This window comes from Oncorhynchus kisutch, linkage group LG7 (genome assembly GCF_002021735.2).
Source record: "Oncorhynchus kisutch isolate 150728-3 linkage group LG7, Okis_V2, whole genome shotgun sequence".
Lineage (NCBI taxonomy): Eukaryota > Metazoa > Chordata > Actinopteri > Salmoniformes > Salmonidae > Oncorhynchus > Oncorhynchus kisutch.
The window spans coordinates 55,791,880-55,815,821 of record NC_034180.2 but is presented as its reverse complement, the minus strand read 5'-3'; the positions used below and the strand labels follow the sequence as shown (position 1 = coordinate 55,815,821).

Sequence of the window (23,942 nt, the reverse complement as noted above, 5' to 3'; positions counted from 1 at the left end):
AAACTGAGTTCCCGTGGCAAGAAGAACCTTGGTCAGGGAGGTGACCAAGAACCCAATGACCACAGAGTTTTACAGTTCCTTGGCTGAGATGGGAGAACCTTCCAGAAGGATAACAGTCTCTACAGCATGTCACCAATCTGGGCTTCATGGGAGAGTGGGTAGACAGAAGCCACTCCTGAGAAAAAGGCACATGACAGCACGCCTGGATGTTTGCAAAAAGGCACGTGAAAGACTGAGATCATAAGGCAAAACATTGTGTGATCTGATGAGATAAAACATTTACACTTTGTCCTGAATGTAAAGCGCTATGTCTGGAGAAAACCAGGCACAGCTCATCACCCATCTAACACCCTCCCTACCACGAAGCATAGTGGTGGCAGCATCCTGCCATGGGGATGCCTTTCAGCTGCAGGGACTAGCAAACTGGTAAGATTAGAGGGAACAATGAATAGAGCCAAATACAGGCAATTCCTTGATGAGAACCTGCTTCAGAGCGCAAACGACCTTAGACTGGGGTGAAGATTTACATCCTAACAGGACAATGACCCCAAGCAAACAGCCAAAGCATTGCTGGAATTGCTTCAAACAAGAATGTGAAAGTCCTTGAGTGGCCAAAGCCCAGACTTGAATCCCATTGACAATCTATGGAAAAAATCAAGCTTGCTGTTCACTGCCTCTCCCCATCTAACGTAATGGAGCTAGAAAAGATCTGCAGGGAAGAATGGTAGAAAATCACCAAATCCAGATGTGTTCACTTTGTCATTATGGGGTATTGTGTCAAGATGGGTGAGAATTATTTTTTAATTCAGGCTGTAACACAAAATGTGGTCAAAGGATATGCATACTTCCTGAAGGCATTGTACATACATCCTCTCTCTCTCTCTCTCTCTCTCTCTCTCTCTCTCTCTCTCTCTCTCTCTCTCTCTCTGTGTTTCTCTCTCTCTCCACCCCCAGTTTCGATCAGTGTGTAGTGTAGTCTATGGAGCCCCAGGGCCAGGCCAGACTACTGGTAGCACAGCAGCAGGGAGAGACCCAGGGGAATGGTCCAGCCTAGGGCAGACAGGTGGAGTGGAGGGGCTCCATGGTCTAATAGCTCCAGCAGGGTCGAGTCTTCACCATCATCACCCCAAAGTCTATCCTTGTCATTCACCTGCATGGGGAGACACAAACTCTGTTAGGAAGTAGCAGTTTAAACTGTATTTCATTCACCTGGGGAAGAAGGGAATTGTTTGAACAAAAAGACAACACTACACCGCAAGTCTCCTGCACGCAATGCATTTACACAATAAGGATGGACTGAATTAGCGACTGCGATAGACTAGTGTCCTGTCCAGGGGGTGTCCTGTACATCAAGCTGTCTCACTACAGAAACAGGAGATAGACTAGTGTCCTGTCCAGGGGGTGTCCTGTACATCAAGTGAGACTATCCTATTCTACTATTGGTTGAGGGCACTATCCTATTCTACTATTGGTTAGTGAGACCCCACCTTGTTACTGTAGGACTGCCTGTTACATCATCATGGCTGTTACAGAAGGTTCTCTCCTATTACCTCATCATGGCTGTTATAGCAGATTCTCTACTGTTACCTCATCATGGCTGTTACAGCAGGTTCTCTTCTGTTACCTCATCATGGCTGTTACAGCAGGTTCTCTTCTGTTACCTCATCATGGCTGTTACAGCAGGTTCTCTCCTGTTACCTTATCATGGCTGTTACAGCAGGTTCTCTCCTGTTACCTCATCATGGCTGTTACAGCAGGTTCTCTTCTGTTACCTCATCATGGCTGTTACAGCAGGTTCTCTCCTGTTACCTCATCATGGCTGTTACAGCAGGTTCTCTCCTGTTACCTCATCATGGCTGTTACAGCAGGTTCTCTCCTGTTACCTCATCATGGCTGTTACAGCAGGTTCTCTCCTGTTACCTCATCATGGCTATTAGTAGGTTCTCTCCTGTTACCTCATCATGGCTGTTACAGCAGGTTCTCTCCTGTTACCTCATCATGGCTGTTACAGCAGGTTCTCTCCTGTTACCTCATCATGGCTGTTACAGCAGGTTCTCTCCTGTTACCTCATCGTGGCTGTTACAGCAGGTTCTCTCCTGTTACCTCATCATGGCTGTTACAGCAGGTTCTCTCCTGTTACCTCATCATGGCTGTTACAGCAGGTTCTCTCCTGTTACCTCATCGTGGCTGTTACAGCAGGTTCTCTCCTGTTACCTCATTGTGGCTGTTACAGCAGGTTCTCTCCTGTTACCTCATCGTGGCTGTTACAGCAGGTTCTCTCCTGTTACCTCCTTGTGGCTGTTTACAGCAGGTTCTCTCCTGTTACCTCATCATGGAACACACATTAGGGCTGTGTTCCAAATGACACCCTATGCACTACTTACCTGAGTGGGCATCTGTGCTCCCAAGACGTTAAGTTCAGTTTCCATGGTGATGCCAGAGACGGTGGTTGCCAGGCGCTGGATGTGGTTGTTGAGGGTAGTGTGAGCCGGGCCGGGCATGTCTGGTTGGCTTGCTGCTCCTGCGGAGAACTGCGTGTCTGTCCCATTCCCAAACGCTAGCATGGCTTTCCCTGTTCAGAATGACAGAGGACAGTTAAGTGAGGTAGGTAGGTAGGTAGTTGGGTAGGTAGGTAGGTAGTTGGGTAGGTAGGTAGGTAGGTATTTGGGTAGGTAGGTAGGTAGGTAGGTAGTTGGGTAGGTAGGTAGGTAGGTAGGTAGGTAGTTGGGTAGGTAGTTGGGTGGGTAGGTAGGTAGGTATGTAGGTATTTGGGTAGGTGTGTGTGTGTGTGTGTGTGTGTGTGTGTGTGTGTGTGTGTGTGTGTGTGTGTGTGTGTGTGTGTGTGTGTGTGTGTGTGTGTGTGTGTGTGTGTGTGTGTGTGTGTGTGTGTGTGTGTGTGTGTGGAGGCTCTAGTCCATGGGTCTCCAACATTTTCCAGCATGAGAGCTACTTTAAAAAATGAAACATTTCACAAGCTACTCATTTAGTCTTGAGGAGAGTGCACAGTGAAAGAACACCGTGTTTGAGGAGAGTGCACAGTGAAAGAACACCGTGTTTGAGGAGAGTGCACAGTGAAAGAACACCGTGTTTGAGGAGAGTGCACAGTGAAAGAACACCGTGTTTGAGGAGAGTGCACAGTGAAAGAACACCGTGTTTGAGGAGAGTGCACAGTGAAAGAACACCGTGTTTGAGGAGAGTGCACAGTGAAAGAACACCGTGTTTGAGGAGAGTGCACAGTGAAAGAACACCGTGTATGAGGAGAGTGCACAGTGAAAGAACACCGTGTTTGAGGAGAGTGCACAGTGAAAGAACACCGTGTTTGAGGAGAGTGCACAGTGAAAGAACACTTGTATTAATAAATCAACTAGGCAACTTGGTCAGTCTTGAACAGTAACAGAATGGTTCATTGGATTTTCTTTGTATTATCTTTAACCAGATCTAATGTTTTATATTCTCCAATTTTAATTTTACATTTCCACAAACTTCAAATTGTTTCCTTTCAAATGGTATCAAGAATATGCATATCCTTGCTTTAGGTCCTGAGTTACAGGCAGTTAGATTTGGGTAGAGGTGGATTCTATAAATCACAATCAGAAGAGTCAATGGCAATGCTTAAATCACATCAGAAGACCATTTTTGAGGTAAAAAAAAAAGATACCACATTTAGATTTTTGCCTGTAACTCCCCTTGTGCATCTAGCAAGAGAGGAATGTCAGTATTTCTGTGTTTCTGCTGTTAGGCCTACTGCTACAGCACATCATGGCAAAATAATAATCGTTGGCAAAATAATCGCCACCCAATTGATGCAAATAATTATTATACAGTATAGTTCTGTCAGCCTACCTTGTAGCTAACATTTATTTGAGAAGGTTTTGGGGAAAGTGTTTCTGTCTCCCCACAAGGCCGTTATGATTATTATAATAATAATAATAATAATTATTATTATCATTAGCATCACTGTCTGGCTACATAACCCCGCAGGGTCTACAGTCAATCACAGATTACAGAAGATAACCCGTCGCGGACATCAACGTCTTGCTCCCAGACAAATTAAACAACTTATTTTCTCGCTTTGACAATACAGTACCACTGACAACGGCCCGCTACCAAAGCTTGTGGGCTCTCCTTCTCCGTGGCCAACGTCATCAAGTTTGCAGACGACACTACAGTGGTAGGCTTGATTACCAACAATGACGTGACGGCCTACAGGGAGGAGGTGAGGGCCCTCGGAGTGTGGTGTCAGGAAAATAACCTCACACTCAACGTCAACAAAACTAAGGAGATGATTGTGGACTTCAGGAAACAGCAGAGGGAGCAGCCCCCTATCCACATCGACGGGACAGTAGTGGAGAAGGTGGAAAGTTAAGTTCCTCGGCGTACACATCACGGACAAACTGAAATGTTCCACCCACACAGACAGCGTGGTGAAGAAGGCGGCTGAAGAAATTTGGCTTGTCACCAAAAACACTGCCGGGCTGTATCACCACCTGGTACGGAAACTGCTCCGCCCACAACCGGCTCTCCAGAGGGTAGTGAGGTCTGCACAACGCATCACCGGGAGCAAACTACCTGCCCTCCAGGACACCTACACCACCCGATGTTACAGGAAGGCCAAAAAGATCAACAAGGACAACAACCACCCGAGCCACTGCCTGTTCACCCCGCTATCATCCAGAAGGTGAGGTCAGTACAGGTGCATCAAAGCAGGGACCGAGAGACTGAAAAACAGCTTCTATCTCAAGGCCATCAGACTGTTAAACAGCCACCACTAACATTGAGTGGCTGCTGCCAACACACTGACTCAACTCTCTGTCTCAAGGCCATCAGACTGTTAAACAGCCACCACTAACATTGAGTGGCTGCTGCCAACATACTGACTCAACTCTCTGTCTCAAGGCCATCAGACTGTTAAACAGCCACCACTAACATTGAGTGGCTGCTGCCAACACACTGACTCAACTCTCTGTCTCAAGGCCATCAGACTGTTAAACAGCCACCACTAACATTGAGTGGCTGCTGCCAACACACTGACTCAACTCCAGCCACTTTAATAATGGAAAAATGTATGTAATAAATGTATCACTAGTCACTTTAAACAATGCCACTTTATATAATGTTTACATACCCTACATTACTCTTCTCATGTGTATATACTGTACTCTATACCATCTACTGCATCTTGTTTACATACCCTACATTACTCATCTCATATGTATATACTGTACTCTATACCATCTACTGCAACTTGTTTACATACCCTACATTACTCATCTCATATGTATATACTGTACTCTATACCATCTACTGCAACTTGTTTACATACCCTACATTACTCATCTCATATGTATATACTGTACTCTATACCATCTACTGCAACTTGTTTACATACCCTACATTACTCATCTCATATGTATATACTGTACTCTATACCATCTACTGCATCTTGCCCACGCCGTTCGGCCATCAATCATCCATATATTTATATGTACATATTCTTATTCATTCCTTTACACTTGTGTGTTTAAGGTAGTTGTTGTGAAATTGTTAGGTTAGATTACTTGTTAAGATATTACTGCATGAACTAGAAGCACAAGCATTTCGCTGCACTCGCATTAACATCTGCTAACCATGTGTATGTGACAAATTGGTTTGAGTAAAACATTTAAACGTGTTAACCCTCGCAAGGCTGCCGGTCCAGAAGGCATCCCTAGCCGCGTCCTCAGAGAATGTGCAGATCAGCTGGCTGGTGTGCTTACAGGCACATTAAACCTCTCCCTATCCCAGTCTGCTGTCCCCACATGCTTCAAGATGGCCACCACTGTTCCTGTACTCAAGAAGGCAAAGGTAACTGAACTAAATGACTATCGCCCCGTAGCACTCACTTCTGTCATCATGAAGTGCTTTGAGAAGCTAGTTAAGGATCATATCACCTCTACCTTACCAGACACCCTAGACATTTCAATTTGCTTAACGCCCCAATAGGTCCACAAATGACGTAATCTCAACCACACTGCACATTGCCCTAACCCATCTGGACAAGAGGAATACCTATGTGAGAATGCTGTTCATCGACTACAGCTCAGCATTTAACACCATAGTACCCTCCAAACTCGTCAGACCAAAAAGATCATCAAGGACAACAACCACCCGAGCCACTGCCTATTCACCCCGCTATCATCCAGAAGGCCGAGGTCAGTACAGGTGCATCAAAGCAGGGGCCGAGAGACTGAAAAACAGCTTCTATCTCAAGGGCATCAGACTGTTAAACAGCCATCATTAACATAGAGAGGCTGTTGCCAACATACAGACTCAACTCCAGCCACTTAAGTAAATGGACTTAATAAAGGCATCACTAGTCACTTTATATAACGGCACTTTAATAATGATTACATATCCTACATTACTCGTCTCATATGTACAGTTGAAGTAGGAAGTTTACATACACCTAAGCCAAATACATTTAAACTCGGTTTTTCACAATTCCTGACATTTAATCCTAGTAAAAATTCCCTGTCTTAGGTCAGTTAGGATCACCACTTTATTTTAAGAATATGAAATATCAGAATAATAACAGAGATAATGATTTATTTTAGCATTTATTTATTTAATCACATGCACTTTTGACACCAAAGTACGTTCATCTCTAGGAGACAAAATGAGTCTCCTTCCTGAGCGGTATGCCGGCTGCGTGGTCACATGGTGTTTATACTTGCATACTATTGTTTGTACAGATGAAAGCGGTACCCTTCAGACATTTGGAAATTGCTCCCAAGTATGAACCAGACTTGAGGTCTACAATTTTTGTCTGAGGTCTTGGCTGATTTCTATTGAATTTCCCATGATGTGAAGCAAAGAGGTACTGAGTTTGAAGGCAGGCCTTGAAATACATCCACAGGTACACCTCCAATTGACTCAAATTATGTCAATTAGCCTATCAGAAGCTTCTAATGCCATGATATCATATTCTAGAAATTCCCATGCTGTTTAAAGGTACAGTCAATTTAGTGTATGTAAACTTCTGACCCACTGAAATTGTGATACAGTGAATTATAAGTGAAATAATCTGTCTGTAAACAATTGTTGGAAAAATTACCTATGTCATGCACAAAGTAGATGTCCTAACCGACTTGCCAAAATATAGTTTGTTAATTAACCTCTTGTGGAGTGGTTGAAAAACGAGTTTTAATGACTCCAACCTAAGTGTATGTAAACTTCTGACTTCAACTGTACATGCACCACATAAACAGATGGGCAATATTGCTGGAAATGAATTGGCTTTTTAAGCCAATAGTGGCTAACCATGGGTGGGATATGTAAATCTACCTGTTGGGGAGCCCTGGCTTAACTATCTTATCTACCTGTGGGAGAGCCCTGGCTTAACTATCTTATCTACCTGTTGGGGAGCCCTGGCTTAACTATCTTATCTACCTGTTGGGGAGCCCTGGCTTAACTATCTTATCTACCTGTTGGGGAGCCCTGGCTTAACTATCTTATCTACCTGTTGGGGAGCCCTGGCTTAACTACCGTAACTAACTTAATTACCTGTTGGAGAGCCCTGGCTTAACTAACTTATCTACCTGTTGGAAAGCCCTGGCTTAACTACCTTAACTAACGTATCTACCTGTTGGAGAGCCCTGGCTTAACTACCTTAACTAACTTATCTATCTGTTGGAGAGCCCTGGCTTAACTACCGTAACTAACTTAATTACCTGTTGGAGAGCCCTGGCTTAACTACCTTAACTAACTTATCTACCTGTTGGAAAGCCCTGGCTTAACTACCTTAACTAACGTATCTACCTGTTGGAGAGCCCTGGCTTAACTACCTTAACTAACTTATCTATCTGTTGGAGAGCCCTGGCTTACCAACCTTAACTCATTTATCTATTTGTTGGAGACCCCTGGCTTAACTACCTTAACTCATGTATCTATTTGTTGGAGAGCCCTGGCTTAACTACCTTAACTAACTTATCTACCTGTTGGAGAGCCCTGGCTTAACTACCTTAACTAACTTATCTACCTGTTGGAGAGCCCTGGCTTAACTACCTTAACTAACTTATCTACCTGTTGGAGAGCCCTGGCTTACCTACCTTAACTAACTTATCTACCTGTTGGAGAGCCCTGGCTTAACTACCTTAACTAACTTATCTACCTGTTGGAGAGCCCTGGCTTAACTAGCTTAACTAACTTATCTACCTGCTGGAGAGCCCTGGCTTAACTACCTTAACTAACTTATCTACCTGTTGGAGAGCCCTGGCTTAACTACCTTAACTCATCTATCTACCTGTTGGAGAGCCCTGGCTTAACTACCTTAACTGATGAGGAATCTCCAGACAGGCAGCTGAACTAACACCAGTTTATTGTACAGTATGGTGAGGGGCTGAAACACTTGTCCATAGTGTTAGGGGTGTTATGGCAGACAATGTTGATGGTGTTGTGGTAATTTGACAGTGTTACTACCGTTGGAGTGTTTTGGCGGTAGTGTTACTACAGCTATATTGTGTTGTTGTTTCTACGGTTACCATAGTGCACGTTGACTGGTGCTGTCACTCACTCAGGCAGATGTTGTCATGGAAATATTCCAGGAAGTCATCGCACTGCTCCCGGTGGTTCCCGGAGGCAGAGCACGAACACCACGGACCCACATTAGACGTCGAGTTATCCAGGTAGTTAGGCGTTATCGTACTTCCTGGAGAGAGAGGCAGGGCGGGAGGGTGAGAGAGAGGCAGGGCGGGAGGGTGAGAGAGAGGCAGGGCGGGAGGGTGAGAGAGAGGCAGGGCGGGAGGGTGAGAGAGAGGCAGGGCGGGAGGGTGAGAGAGAGGCAGGGCGGGAGGGTGAGAGAGAGGCAGGGCGGGAGGGTGAGAGAGAGGCAGGGCGGGAGGGTGAGAGAGAGGCAGGGCGGGAGGGTGAGAGAGAGGCAGGGCGGGAGGGTGAGAGAGAGGCAGGGCGGGAGGGTGAGAGAGAGGCAGGGCGGGAGGGTGAGAGAGAGGCAGGGCGGGAGGTTGAGAGAGAGGCAGGGCGGGAGGGTGAGAGAGAGGCAGGGCGGGAGGGTGAGAGAGAGGCAGGGCGGGAGGGTGAGAGAGAGGCAGGGCGGGAGGGTGAGAGAGAGGCAGGGCGGGAGGGTGAGAGAGAGGCAGGGCGGGAGGGTGAGAGAGAGGCAGGGCGGGAGGGTGAGAGAGAGGCAGGGCGGGAGGGTGAGAGAGAGGAAGGGCGGGAGGGTGAGAGAGAGGCAGGGCGGGAGGGTGAGAGAGAGGCAGGGCGGGAGGGTGAGAGAGAGAAGGCGGGAGGGTGAGAGAGAGAAGGCGGGAGGGTGAGAGAGGCAGGGCGAGAGGGAGGGATGGAAGGTGGGGGGAGAGATGTGAAATGAAACATCTATGCAACATTTAAAATACACAATCAGATGGGGAATCTAATTGTGCAACCTTGTTGGTTGAGGCAGACTGCTCTGACACACATATGTTGGTTGAGACCGGCTGCTCTGACACACATATGTTGTTTGAGGCAGACTGCTCTGACACATGTTGGTTGAGACAGACTGCTCTGACACACATGTTTGTTGAGGCAGACTGCTCTGACACACATATGTTGTTTGAGGCAGACTGCTCTGACATATGTTGGTTGAGACAGACTGCTCTGACATATGTTGGTTGAGACAGACTGCTCTGACATATGTTGGTTGAGAAAGACTGCTCTGACATATGTTGGTTGAGACAGACTGCTCTGACATATGTTGGTTGAGGCAGACTGCTCTGACATATGTTGGTTGAGGCAGACTGCTCTGACATATGTTGGTTGAGGCAGACTGCTCTGACATATGTTGGTTGAGGCAGACTGCTCTGACATATGTTGGTTGAGGCAGACTGCTCTGACACATATGTTGGTTGAGGCAGACTGCTCTGACACACATGTTGGTTAAGACAGACTGCTCTGACACACATGTTGGTTGAGACAGACTGCTCTGACACACATGTTGGTTGAGGCAGACTGCTCTGACACACATATGTTGGTTGAGGCAGACTGCTCTGACACACATATGTTGGTTGAGGCAGACTGCTCTGACACACATATGTTGGTTGAGGCAGACTGCTCTGACACACATATGTTGGTTGAGAAAGACTGCTCTGACATATGTTGGTTGAGACAGACTGCTCTGACCCCACATATGTTGGTTGAGGCAGACTGCTCTGACATATGTTGGTTGAGGCAGACTGCTCAGACACACATGTTGGTTGAGGCAGACTGCTCTGACACACATGTTGGTTAAGACAGACTGCTCTGACACACATGTTGGTTGAGACAGACTGCTCTGACACACATGTTGGTTGAGGCAGACTGCTCTGACACACATATGTTGGTTAAGGCAGACTGCTCAGACATATGTTGGTTGAGGCAGACTGCTCTGACACACATATGTTGGTTGAGAAAGACTGCTCTGACATATGTTGGTTGAGACAGACTGCTCTGACCCCACATATGTTGGTTGAGGCAGACTGCTCTGACATATGTTGGTTGAGGCAGACTGCTCAGACACACATGTTGGTTGAGGCAGACTGCTCTGACACACATATGTTGGTTGAGGCAGACTGCTCAGACACACAGATGTTGGTTGAGGCAGACTGCTCTGACACACAGATGTTGGTTGAGGCAGACTGCTCTGACATGTTGGTTGAGGCAGACTGCTCAGACACACATGTTGGTTGAGTCAGACTGCTCTGACACACATATGTTGGTTGAGGCAGACTGCTTGGACACATGTTGGTTGAGGCAGACTGCTCTGACACAAATATTCACATGTTGCACTACTGTCACGTTCTGACCTTAGTTCTTTTGTTATGTCATTGTTTTAGTATGGTCAGGGCGTGAGTTGGGTGGGTTATCTATGTTCCGTTTTCTATGCTGTGTTTGCGTTTGGCCTGGTATGGTTCTCAATCAGAGGCAGGTGTCGTTAGTTGTCTCTGATTGAGAATCATACTTAGGTAGCCTTTTCCCACTTGTGCTTCGTAGGTGTTAATTTTCTGTTCTGTGTTTATTTCACCGTTCAGTTCATTTGTGGTTTTATTGTTTTTGTTTCAGTGTTCACTATTCGTATTAAAAATCAAGATGAACACTTACCACGCTGCGCTTTGGTCCTCTCCTTCATGCGACGACCGTTACAACTACTAATAGTCTTAACAAATATAAATGTTCTGTTTCAAAAGAACAATTCCCAGAGCATATTGTTTTCCACAGACTATGAACGGGGAATATTTACTGATAGAAGATGAAAGCCTTGTTGAGTTTTGAGACTAAAGCTTCAGTTGGAGAAGACAGGTGAGCTGTGTTTGTGTGCAGAAACACCCTAACCCACAGTGTCTGTGTGCAGAAACACCCTAACCCACAGTGTCTGTGTGCAGAAACACCCTAACCCACAGTGTCTGTGTGCAGAAACACCCTAACCCACAGTGTCTGTGTGCAGAAACACCCTAACCCACAGTGTTTGTGTGCAGAAACACCCTAACCCACAGTGTCTGTGTGCAGAAACACCCTAACCCACAGTGTCTGTGTGCAGAAACACCCTAACCCACAGTGTCTGTGTGCAGAAACACCCTAACCCACAGTGTCTGTGTGCAGAAACACCCTAACCCACAGTGTCTGTGTGCAGAAACACCCTAACCCATATTATTTGTTTGTAGGTTGACTGGTTTTCTGGGCTTCGTCCCAAATAGCACCCTATCACCTATATAGTGTACTTAGGCCAAATAGGGTGCCATTTGGGATGAAGCCCTGGAAAATGTGTTGTGTTTTCTCTCTGTTGAATGGGGGAATGTTTGGAGACAGAGCCTTGCAGCTATCTAGATGATTCTTCAAATGTACCTCCATCCAATTCTCTCTGGCCCCTAGGCACCTAACAGCAAGTATCTCTCAGTCTACTGTTAGTTGAGATGTATTTTCTCCCGGTCTCTTTCTCCATCTTGCTTTTAACAGTAGAGGGCTGATGAATAACCTGCATTTGGTTTAACCAGGGTTCTCCAACAGGAAGATAGTTAAGCCAGGGTTCTCCAACAGGTAGATGGTTAAGCCAGGGTTCTCCAACAGGAAGATAGTTAAGCCAGGGTTCTCCAACAGGTAGATAGTTAAGCCAGGGTTCTCCAACAGGTAGATACTTAAGCCAGGGCTCTCCAACAGGTAGATAAGGTAGTTAAGCCAGGGTTCTCCAACAGGTAGATAAGGTAGTTAAGCCAGGGCTCTCCAACAGGTAGATAAGGTAGTTAAGCCAGGGCTCTCCAACAGGTAGATAAGGTAGTTAAGCCTGGGCTCTCCCAACAGGTAGATGGTTAAGCCGGCGCTCTCCCAACAGGTAGATGGTTAAGCCTGGGTTCTCCAACAGGTAGATGGTTAAGCCAGGGTTCTCCAACAGGTAGATGGTTAAGCCGGGGCTCTCCAACAGGTAGATGGTTAAGCCTGGGCTCTCCCAACAGGTAGATGGTTAAGCCAGGGTTCTCCAACCAGAAGATAGTTAAGCCAGGGTTCTCCAACAGGTAGATAGTTAAGCCAGGGTTCTCCAACAGGTAGATACTTAAGCCAGGGCTCTCCAACAGGTAGATAAGGTAGTTAAGCCAGGGTTCTCCAACAGGTAGATAAGGTAGTTAAGCCAGGGCTCTCCAACAGGTAGATGGTTAAGCCTGGGTTCTCCAACAGGTAGATGGTTAAGCCAGGGTTCTCCAACAGGTAGATGGTTAAGCCTGGGCTCTCCAACAGGTAGATGGTTAAGCCTGGGCTCTCCCAACAGGTAGATGGTTAAGCCAGGGCTCTCCAACAGGTAGATAGTTAAGCCTGGGCTCTCCAACAGGTAGATGGTTAAGCCTGGGCTCTCCAACAGGTAGATGGTTAAGCCAGGGCTCTCCAACAGGTAGATAGTTAAGCCTGGGCTCTCCAACAGGTAGATGGTTAAGCCAGGGTTCTCCAACAGGTAGATAAGGTAGTTAAGCCAGGGCTTTCCGACAGGTAGATGGTTAAGCCAGGGTTCTCCAACAGGTAGATGGTTAAGCCAGGGCTCTCCAACAGGTAGATGGTTAAGCCAGGGCTCTCCAACAGGTAGATGGTTAAGCCAGGGTTCTCCCAACAGGTAGATGGTTAAGCCTGGGCTCTCCAACAGGTAGATGGTTAAGCCTGGGCTCTCCAACAGGTAGATAAGGTAGTTAAGCCAGGGTTCTCCAACAGGTAGATAGTTAAGCCAGGGCTCTCCAACAGGTAGATAGTTAAGCCAGGGTTCTCCAACAGGTAGATGGTTAAGCCAGGGTTCTCCAACAGGTAGATGGTTAAGCCAGGGCTCTCCAACAGGTAGATGGTTAAGCCAGGGTTCTCCCAACAGGTAGATGGTTAAGCCTGGGCTCTCCAACAGGTAGATGGTTAAGCCAGGGTTCTCCAACAGGTAGATGGTTAAGCCAGGGTTCTCCAACAGGTAGATAAGTTAGTTAAGCCAGGGCTCTCGAACAGGTAGATAGTTAAGCCAGGGTTCTCCAACAGGTAGATCGTGAGCCTATGAGTAGTTCGCCAATCAATTCTATAGGTACATGCATTTTTTTCATGTTTTCCATCGCAAACTGTCAAAAACATAAACCTGCCAGCTACTATCCAATTAAAGACATTATCCCACCCCTGGTTAGCCTCTATTGGCTTAAAAAGCCAAACCTAACACAATATTAGCCAATTAATTTCCAGCAATATTGCCAGTCTGTCTGTTTGGTGCGTGCGTGTGTCTATCACTCTGTGTATGTAGTCAGTTGGCGATGCTAATGATAACCGTCTTGTGGGTAGACATTCCCCAAAAACCTTCTCAATTAAATGTTAACTGCAAAGTAGACTTACCTGACAGAACTACAGTATATAATAATTATTTCTGTCAATTGGGTGACGATTGTTTCGCCAACTCTGTCATGATGTGCTGCAGCAGTAGGCCTAACAGCAGAAACATCACTAGTCTGACACATTCCTCTCTTGCTAGATGAACAATTAAAGGGGAATTACACACACACAAATAAAAGTGATTTGAGCATTGACATGACATGACTCAGAAAATCCATTGCTATGAATAATTATAATATTGAGAGTAAAAAACAGACAATCTAAAACCAGGAAACATAAAACAGTATTCAGGAAAATACAGAAATATTAGCCCACAGAGAGAATTGAACTTAAAGTACTCCTAGTCTATCACCAAATATTTCTGTAAAAAAAACAACAACAATTTGTCTAAATATCTCCGCCAGGCGACCAAAAGAACCTGGGGGAGTAGAGGGTAAATGGATACCCGGTTGGGGGAGTGGAGGCTAAATGGATACCCGGTAGGGGGAGTGGAGTGGAGGCTAAATAGATACCCGGTAGAGGGAGTGGAGGGTAAATGGATACCAGGTTGGGGTTGGGGAGTGGAGGCTAAATGGTTACCCAGTAGGGGGAGTGGAGGCTAAATGGATACACGGTAGGAGTTGGGGAGTGGAGGCTAAATAGATACCCGGTAGGGGGAGTGGAGGATAAATGGATACACGGTAGGGGGAGAGGAGGCTGAATGGATAAACGGTAGGGGTTGGGCAGTGGAGGCTAAATGGATACACGGTAGGGCGAGTGGAGGCTAAATGGATGTACGGATGGGGGAGTGGAGGGTAAATGGATAGCCGGTAAGGGTTGGAGAGTGGAGGCTAAATGGATACCCGGTAGGGTTTGGGGGAGTGGAGGGTAAATAGATACCCGGTAGGGGGAGTGGAGTGGAGGCTAAATGGATACCCGGTAGGGGGGTGGAGAGTAAATGGATACCCGGTAGGGGGAGTGGAGTGGAGGCTAAATGGATACCCGGTAGGGGGGGTGGAGGGTAAGTGGATACCCGGTAGGGGGAGTGGAGTGGAGGCTAAATGGATGCCTGGTAAGGGTTGTGGAGTGGAGGCTAAATGGATACCCGGTAGGGGGAGTGGAGGCTAAATGGATACCCGATAGGGGGGGTGGATGGATACCCGGTAGGGGGAGTGGAGTGGAGGCTAAATGGATACCCGGTAGGGGGGTGGAGGGTAAATGGATACCCGGTAGGGGGAGTGGAGTGGAGGCTAAATGGACACCCGGTAGGGGGGTGGAGGGTAAATGGATACCCGGTAGGGGGAGTGGAGTGGAGGCTAAATGGATGCCCGGTAAGGGTTGTGGAGTGGAGGCTAAATGGATACCCGGTAGGGGGGGTGGATGGTAAATGGATACCCGGTAGGGGGAGTGGAGTGGAGGCTAAATGGACACCCGGTAGGGGGGCGGAGGGTAAATGGATACCCGGTAGGGGGAGTGGAGTGGAGGCTAAATGGATGCCCGGTAAGGGTTGTGGAGTGGAGGCTAAATAGATACCCTGTAGGGGGAGTGGAGGATAAATGGATAAACGGTAGGGGTTGGGGAGTGGAGGCTAAATGGATACACGGTAGGGGGAGTGGAGGCTAAATGGATACACGGTAGGGGGAGTGGAGGCTAAATGGATACACGGTAGGGGGAGTGGAGGCTAAATGGATACCCGGTAGGGGGAGTGGAGTGGAGGCTAAATGGATACCCGGTAGGGTTTGGGGGAGTGGAGGGTAAATAGATACCCGGTAGGGGGAGTGGAGTGGAGGCTAAATGGATACCCGGTAGGGGGGGTGGAGGGTAAATGGATACCCGATAGGGGGAGTGGAGTGGAGGCTAAATGGATGCCCGGTAGTGGTTGGGGAGTGGAGGCTAAATGGTTACCCAGTAGGGGGAGTGGAGGCTAAATGGATACACGGTAGGAGTTGGGGAGTGGAGGCTAAATAGATACCCGGTAGGGGGAGTGGAGGATAAATGGATACACGGTAGGGGGAGAGGAGGCTGAATGGATAAACGGTAGGGGTTGGGCAGTGGAGGCTAAATGGATACACGGTAGGGGGAGTGGAGGCTAAATGGATGTACGGATGGGGGAGTGGAGGGTAAATGGATAGCTGGTAAGGGTTGGAGAGTGGAGGCTAAATGGATACCCGTTAGGGTTTGGGGGAGTGGAGGGTAAATAGATACCCGGTAGGGGGAGTAGAGTGGAGGCTAAATGGATACCCGGTAGGGGGGGTGGAGAGTAAATGGATACCCGGTAGGGGGAGTGGAGTGGAGGCTAAATGGATACCCGGTAGGGGGGGTGGAGGGTAAGTGGATACCCGGTAGGGGGAGTGGAGTGGAGGCTAAATGGATGCCCGGTAAGGGTTGTGGAGTGGAGGCTAAATGGATACCCGGTAGGGGGAGTGGAGGCTAAATGGATACCCGGTAGGGGGGGTGGATGGATACCCGGTAGGGGGAGTGGAGTGGAGGCTAAATGGATACCCGGTAGGGGGGTGGAGGGTAAATGGATACCCGGTAGGGGGAGTGGAGTGGAGGCTAGATAGATACCCTGTAGGGGGAGTGGAGGATAAATGGATAAACGGTAGGGGTTGGGGAGTGGAGGCTAAATGGATACACGGTAGGGGGAGTGGAGGCTAAATGGATACACGGTAGGGGGAGTGGAGGCTAAATGGATACACGGTAGGGGGAGTGGAGGCTAAATGGATACCCGGTAGGGGGAGTGGAGTGGAGGCTAAATGGATACCCGGTAGGGGGAGTGGAGTGGAGGCTAAATGGATACCCGGTAGGGGTTGGGGAGTGAAGGGTAAATGGATACCCGTTAGGGGGAGAGGAGGGTAAATGGATACACGGTAGGGGGAGTGGAGGCTAAATGGATACCTAGTAGGGGTTGGGGGAGTAGAGGATAACTGGATTCCCGGTAGGGGGAGTGGAGGGTAAATGGATACACGGTAGGGGGTGTGGAGGCTAAATGGATACCCGGTAGGGGTTGGGGAGTGGAGGGTAAATGGATACCCGGTAAGGGGAGTTGAGTGAAGGGTGAATGGATACCCAGTAGGGGGAGTGGAGTGGAGGCTAAATGCATACCCGGTAGGGGTTGGGGAGTAGAGGATACATGGATTCCCGGTAGGGGGAGTGGAGGGTGAATGGATACACGGTAGGGGGAGTGGAGGCTAAATAGATACACGGTAGGGGGAGTGGAGGCTAAATGGATACACGGTAGGGGGAGTGGAGGCTAAATGGATACACGGTAGGGGGAGTGGAGTGGAGGCTAAATGGATACCCGGTAGGGGTTGGGGAGTGAAGGGTAAATGGATACCCGGTGGGGGGAGTGGAGTGGAGGCTAAATGGATACCCGGTAGGGGTTGGGGAGTGGAGGATAAATGGATACCCGGTAGGGGTTGGGGAGTGGAGGCTAAATAGATACCCGGTAGGGGGAGTGGAGGATAAATGGATACACGGTAGGGGGAGAGGAGGCTGAATGGATAAACGGTAGGGGTTGGGCAGTGGAGGCTAAATGGATACACGGTAGGGGGAGTGGAGGCTAAATGGATGTACGGATGGGGGAGTGGAGGGTAAATGGATAGCCGGTAAGGGTTGGAGAGTGGAGGCTAAATGGATACCCGTTAGGGTTTGGGGGAGTGGAGGGTAAATAGATACCCGGTAGGGGGAGTGGAGTGGAGGCTAAATGGATACCCGGTAGGGGGGGTGGAGAGTAAATGGATACCCGGTAGGGGGAGTGGAGTGGAGGCTAAATGGATACCCGGTAGGGGGGGTGGAGGGTAAGTGGATACCCGGTAGGGGGAGTGGAGTGGAGGCTAAATGGATGCCCGGTAAGGGTTGTGGAGTGGAGGCTAAATGGATACCCGGTAGGGGGAGTGGAGGCTAAATGGATACCCGGTAGGGGGGGTGGATGGATACCCGGTAGGGGGAGTGGAGTGGAGGCTAAATGGATACCCGGTAGGGGGGTGGAGGGTAAATGGATACCCGGTAGGGGGAGTGGAGTGGAGGCTAGATAGATACCCTGTAGGGGGAGTGGAGGATAAATGGATAAACGGTAGGGGTTGGGGAGTGGAGGCTAAATGGATACACGGTAGGGGGAGTGGAGGCTAAATGGATACACGGTAGGGGGAGTGGAGGCTAAATGGATACACGGTAGGGGGAGTGGAGGCTAAATGGATACCCGGTAGGGGGAGTGGAGTGGAGGCTAAATGGATACCCGGTAGGGGGAGTGGAGTGGAGGCTAAATGGATACCCGGTAGGGGTTGGGGAGTGAAGGGTAAATGGATACCCGTTAGGGGGAGAGGAGGGTAAATGGATACACGGTAGGGGGAGTGGAGGCTAAATGGATACCTAGTAGGGGTTGGGGGAGTAGAGGATAACTCGATTCCCGGTAGGGGGAGTGGAGGGTAAATGGATACACGGTAGGGGGTGTGGAGGCTAAATGGATACCCGGTAGGGGTTGGGGAGTGGAGGGTAAATGGATACCCGGTAAGGGGAGTTGAGTGAAGGGTGAATGGATACCCAGTAGGGGGAGTGGAGTGGAGGCTAAATGCATACCCGGTAGGGGTTGGGGAGTAGAGGATACATGGATTCCCGGTAGGGGGAGTGGAGGGTGAATGGATACACGGTAGGGGGGAGTGGAGGCTAAATAGATACACGGTAGGGGGAGTGGAGGCTAAATGGATACACGGTAGGGGGAGTGGAGGCTAAATGGATACACGGTAGGGGGAGTGGAGTGGAGGCTAAATGGATACCCGGTAGGGGTTGGGGAGTGAAGGGTAAATGGATACCCGGTGGGGGGAGTGGAGTGGAGGCTAAATGGATACCCGGTAGGGGTTGGGGAGTGGAGGATAAATGGATACCCGGTAGGGGGAGTGGAGGCTAAATGGATACACGGTAGGGGGAGTGGAGGCTAAATGGATACCCGGTAGGGGTTGGGGAGTGGAGGCTAAATGCATACCCCGTAGGGGTTGGGGAGTAGAGGATACATGGATTCCCGGTAGGGGGAGTGGAGGGTAAATGGATACACGGTTGGGGGAGTGGAGGCTAAATGGATACCCGGTAGGGGGAGTGGAGTGGAGGCTAAATGGATACCCGGTAGGGGTTGGGGAGTGGAGGCTAAATGGATACCCGGTAGGGGTTGGGGAGTGGAGGCTAAATGGATACCCGGTGGGGGTTGGGGAGTGGAGGCTAAATGGATACCCGGTAGGGGGAGTGGAGGCTAAATGGATACACGGTAAGGGGAGTGGAGGCTAAATGGATACATGGTAAGGGTTGGGGAGTGGAGGCTAAATAGATACACGGTAGGAGTTGGGGAGTGGAGGCTAAATGGATACACGGTAGGGGGGGTGGAGGCTAAATGGATACCCGGTAGGGGGAGTGGAGGCTAAAAAGATACACGGTAGGGGGAGTGGAGGCTGAATAGATACACAGTAGGGGGAGTGGAGGCTAAATAGATACACGGTAGGGGGAGTGGAGGCTAAATGGATACACGGTAGGGGGAGTGGAGGCTAAATGGATACACGGTAGGGGGAGTGGAGTGGAGGCTAAATGGATACCCGGTAGGGGTTGGGGAGTGAAGGGTAAATGGATACCCGGTAGGGGGAGTGGAGTGGAGGCTAAATGGATACCTGGTAGGGGTTGGGGAGTGGCGGCTAAATGGATACCCGGTAGGGGGCGTGTAGGCTAAATGGATACACGGTAGGGGGAGTGGAGGCTAAATGGATACATGGTAGGGGTTGGGGAGTGGAGGCTAAATAGATACACGGTAGGAGTTGGGGAGTGGAGGCTAAATGGATACACGGTAGGGGGAGTGGAGGCTAAATGGATACACGGTAGGGGGAGTGGACGCTAAATAGATACACGGTAGGGGGAGTGGAGGCTAAATAGATACACAGTAGGGGAGTGGAGGCTAAATAGATACACGGTAGGGGGAGTGGAGGCTAAATGGATACCTGGTAGGGGGAGTGGAGGCTAAATGGATACACGGTAGGGGGAGTGGAGGCTAAATGGATACACGGTAGGGGGAGTGGACGCTAAATAGATACACGGTAGGGGGAGTGGAGGCTAAATAGATACACAGTAGGGGAGTGGAGGCTAAATAGATACACGGTAGGGGGAGTGGAGGCTAAATGGATACACGGTAGGGGGAGTGGAGGCTAAATGGATACCTGGTAGGGGGAGTGGAGGCTAAATGGATACACGGTAGGGGGAGTGGAGGCTAAATGGATACACGGTAGGGGGAGTGGAGGCTAAATGGATTCCTGGTAGGGGGGAGTGGAGGCTAAATGGATACACGGTAGGGGATGGGGAGTGGAGGCTAAATGGATACCTGGTAGGGGAGTGGAGGCTAAATGGATACACGGTAGGGGATGGGGAGTGGAGGCTAAATGGATACCCGGTAGGGGGAGTGGAGTGGAGGCTAAATGGATACCCGGTAGGGGATGGGGAGTGGAGGCTAAACGGATACCCGGTAGGGGGTTGGGAGTGGAGGCTAAATGGATACCTGGTAGGGGGAGTGGAGGCTAAATGGATACACGGTAGGAGTTGGGGAGTGGAGGCTAAATGGATACACGGAAGGGGGAGTGGAGGATAAATGGATACACGGTAGGGGGAGTGGAGGCTAAATGGATACACGGTAGGGGTTGGGGAGTGGAGGCTAAATGGATACCCGGTAGGGAGAGTGGAGGCTAAATAGTTACACGGTATGGGGGGTGGAGGCTAAATGGATACACGGTAGGGGGGGGTGGAGGCTAAATGGATACACGGTAGGGGTTGGGGAGTGGAGGCTAAATGGATACCCGGTAGGGGTTGGGGGAGCTGAGGGTAAATGGATACCCGGTAGGGGAGTGGAGTGGAGGCTAAATGGATACCCGGTAGGGGTTGGAGAGTGGAGGCTAAATGGATACCCGGTAGGGGTTGGGGGAGTGGAGGCTAAATGGATACCCGGTAGGGGAGTGGAGTGGAGGCTAAATGGATACCCGGTAGGGGAGTGGAGTGGAGGCTAAATGGATACCCGGTAGGGGTTGGTGGAGTGGAGGGTAAATGGATACCCGGTAGGGGAGTGGAGTGGAGGCTAAATGGATATATTAAAGAGATCAACATCCGACAAGCTTCTCCTTCACGTCTCTATGGATTAAAATGACAATTTTTTCATCAAAATATAATATGGATTGTGTTTCTAAAGTTTTTGTTTTTTGTGTTCCTAATTTATTTTTATTTATTTTTATCTTTCATTCACATAACCCAACAGTGCTGGGTCACAATAACCCAGTAATGTAATATAGTTACCCAGTGATGGGAATGTAATATAGTTACCCAGTGATGTAATATAGTTACCCAGTGATGTGATGTAATATAGTTACCTAGTGATGTAATATAGTTACCCAGGAATTTAGCTTGTCTGGTAGGCTCACGTCATTGGACAGTTCACAACTTTGTCTTTCCTTTGTAAACCGTAATAGTTTGCAAGCCCTGCCACATTACACATAATGTAAGTGATATAAACTGATGTGTTCAGGTAATGTAAGTGATATAAACTGACGTGTTCATGTAATGTAACTGATATAAACTGATGTGTTCAGGTAATGTAACTGATATAAACTGATGTGTTCAGGTAATGTAACTGATATAAACTGATGTGTTCAGGTAATGTAACTGATATAAACTGATGTGTTCAGGTAATGTAACTGATATAAACTGATGTGTTCAGGTAATGTAACTGATATAAACTGACGTGTTCAGGTAATGTAACTGATATAAACTGATGTGTTCAGGTTATGTAACTGATATAAACTGATGTGTTCAGGTAATGTAACTGATATAAACTGATGTGTTCAGGTAATGTAATTGATATTAACTGATGTGTTCAGGTAATGTAACTGATATTAACTGATGTGTTCAGGTAATGTAACTGATATAAACTGACGTGTTCAGGTAATGTAACTGATATAAACTGACGTGTTCAGGTAATGTAACTGATATAAACTGATGTGTTCAAGTAATGTAACTGATATAAACTGATGTGTTCGTTCAGGTAATGTAACTGATATAAACTGATGTGTTCGTTCAGGTAATGTAACTGATATAAACTGATGTGTTCAGGTAATGTAACTGATATAAACTGATATGTTCAGGTAATGTAATTGATATTAACTGATGTGTTCAGGTAATGTAACTGAAAAAACACTACCTCTTCAAACCTTAAATAAACCCAGGTGAAAAGTATTGCATTATATAGGGCTGCCCTTTAGGACTCTGCGATGGTTTTATACATGACAGTAGAGTCGTGGCCTGAGGGAACACACTAATGTGTTGTGAAAAGTGTCATGTAATATTTAAAATGATATATAACTTCCTTAATGTTCCTGGAACCCCCCCCTCCCCTTCACCCCTCTTTACAACACTGCCATTCTCTGGTGACATCTATGCATAGTCACTTTAATAACTCTACCTACATGTACATACTACCTCAAATAACTGGTGCCACCCGCAGATAGCTTAGTGGTTAGAGCGTTGCAAGATCGGTTGCAAGATCGAGTCCCCGAGCTGACAAGGTCAAAATCTGTCGTTCTGCCCCTGAACAAGGCAGTTAAAACCTGTTAAGGCTAGGGCAGAATACTGCCCCCGTTGGTGAAATGCGTGCCCATAGTAAACAGAAAAGAAATCTGTCAAAAATTGCTAATATATGCAATTAAAAATTATTATTGAATAGAAAACACTCTAAAGCTTCTAAAACCGTTTAAATTATGTCTGTAAGTAAAGCAGAACTCTCAGGGCACTCCTTCCCCCAAACTCTCTTGTCATCCAAAAAGTTGGCCCAACTTTGACGTCATCGCCCCCACCCTTCCCAAGCACCTACAGTCCTGGGAACAGTTCCTATGCCTTCAGCGCGGTGTCCGCTTTCAATGGGGCTTCTCATTGTGTGATTCGCGAGCTCAGGAGAGTAATGACAGGCCGAATCCTTTCGGTCGCGCGAGAAAACAGGTTAGTCTCACGCGCATTCTGCGCCTGTGGTGTCTTTCTTTCAAGATTGATTAAACGATGCGTGTGTTTCTCTTTGTCCTGAGAATTGCGGTGAAGCTATATAGCATGCTAACGCTGTGTTCTGAACCAAGTTTGACAAGTTTAGTCGACATATAATATGTAATTTCGACGTTTTGGTGCGAACTGACTTTACTTTTTGGCTGCATTTCAACCGAAATATGTCGTGTTTGATAACCGAAAGACACAGACTTCAAAACTAAAGCTGTTTTTGGTAAGTATAAACCCTTCCAGGTCTTCTGATGGAAGAACAGCAAAGGTAAGGGAACATTTATGTGTTAAATTTGGGTTTCTGTGGACTCCGAGATAGAGGAGCCAAAACGCTAATTCCTGAGCGCCGACTCACATTATAGCCTAGTGAACGAAATCTGTAAAGTTAAAAATAAATGTAACACAGCTGTTTTATTAAGAAGAAGTGTATCTTTCTAAGTATATGTAGAACATGTATATTTAGTCAACGTTTATGATGTGTATTTCTGTTATCTGGCAGAGTTACCATAATTTCTCCAGGCATTGTTGTAGCATTTTTTAGCCATGACCTTCTATGTAAACCGTGATTTATGGATATAATTAGCATATTATTGAAAAAAACATAAATGTACTGTATAACATGTCCTATTCCTGTCATCTGATGAAGATTTTCAAAAGGTTAGTGAATTATTTTACTTTTAATCCTGCTTTTGTGATTGCATCTATTGTTCTACAAAATGGCTATGTAAATTAGCCTATCTTTGGTGGTGGTTTGACATAAATATGTGCTATGTTTTCGCCGTAAAACATTTTATCAAATCTGACTTGGTGGCTAGATGAACAAGGTGTTTATCTTTCATTTGAGCTATTGGACTTGTTAATGTGTGGAGGTTAAATATTTCTACGAATATTTTTTGCGTTCTGTGCGCTACTGTGTCAGTTGAGCAGTGGGGGGAGGTGCCCTAGCGGGACGTGTGGTGCCAATTAACCAACCATTCCTAGGCCATCATTGAAAATAACAATTTGTTCTTAACTGACTTGTTAAATTAAGGTAAAATTTATAAAACATTGACTGTGTATCGGTACCT

At 47.7% G+C, this 23,942-nt stretch overlaps 1 protein-coding gene across 1 annotated transcript in view; it reads right to left on the bottom strand.

Moving 5' to 3' along the window:
• Positions 1-490: 490 nt before the first annotated feature.
• LOC116374605 (GDNF family receptor alpha-4-like) overlaps positions 491-23,942 on the bottom strand; it is a 166,113-nt gene continuing 142,661 nt past the window's right edge. The window contains exons 7-9 of the mRNA XM_031828100.1: positions 8,552-8,686; positions 2,385-2,572; positions 491-1,150 (exon numbers count right to left, since the gene is read on the bottom strand). Of these exons, the coding sequence (XP_031683960.1) occupies positions 1,004-1,150; positions 2,385-2,572; positions 8,552-8,686 (470 nt within the window). The 3' untranslated portion in view covers positions 491-1,003. The remainder of the gene's footprint in view (positions 1,151-2,384; positions 2,573-8,551; positions 8,687-23,942) is intronic.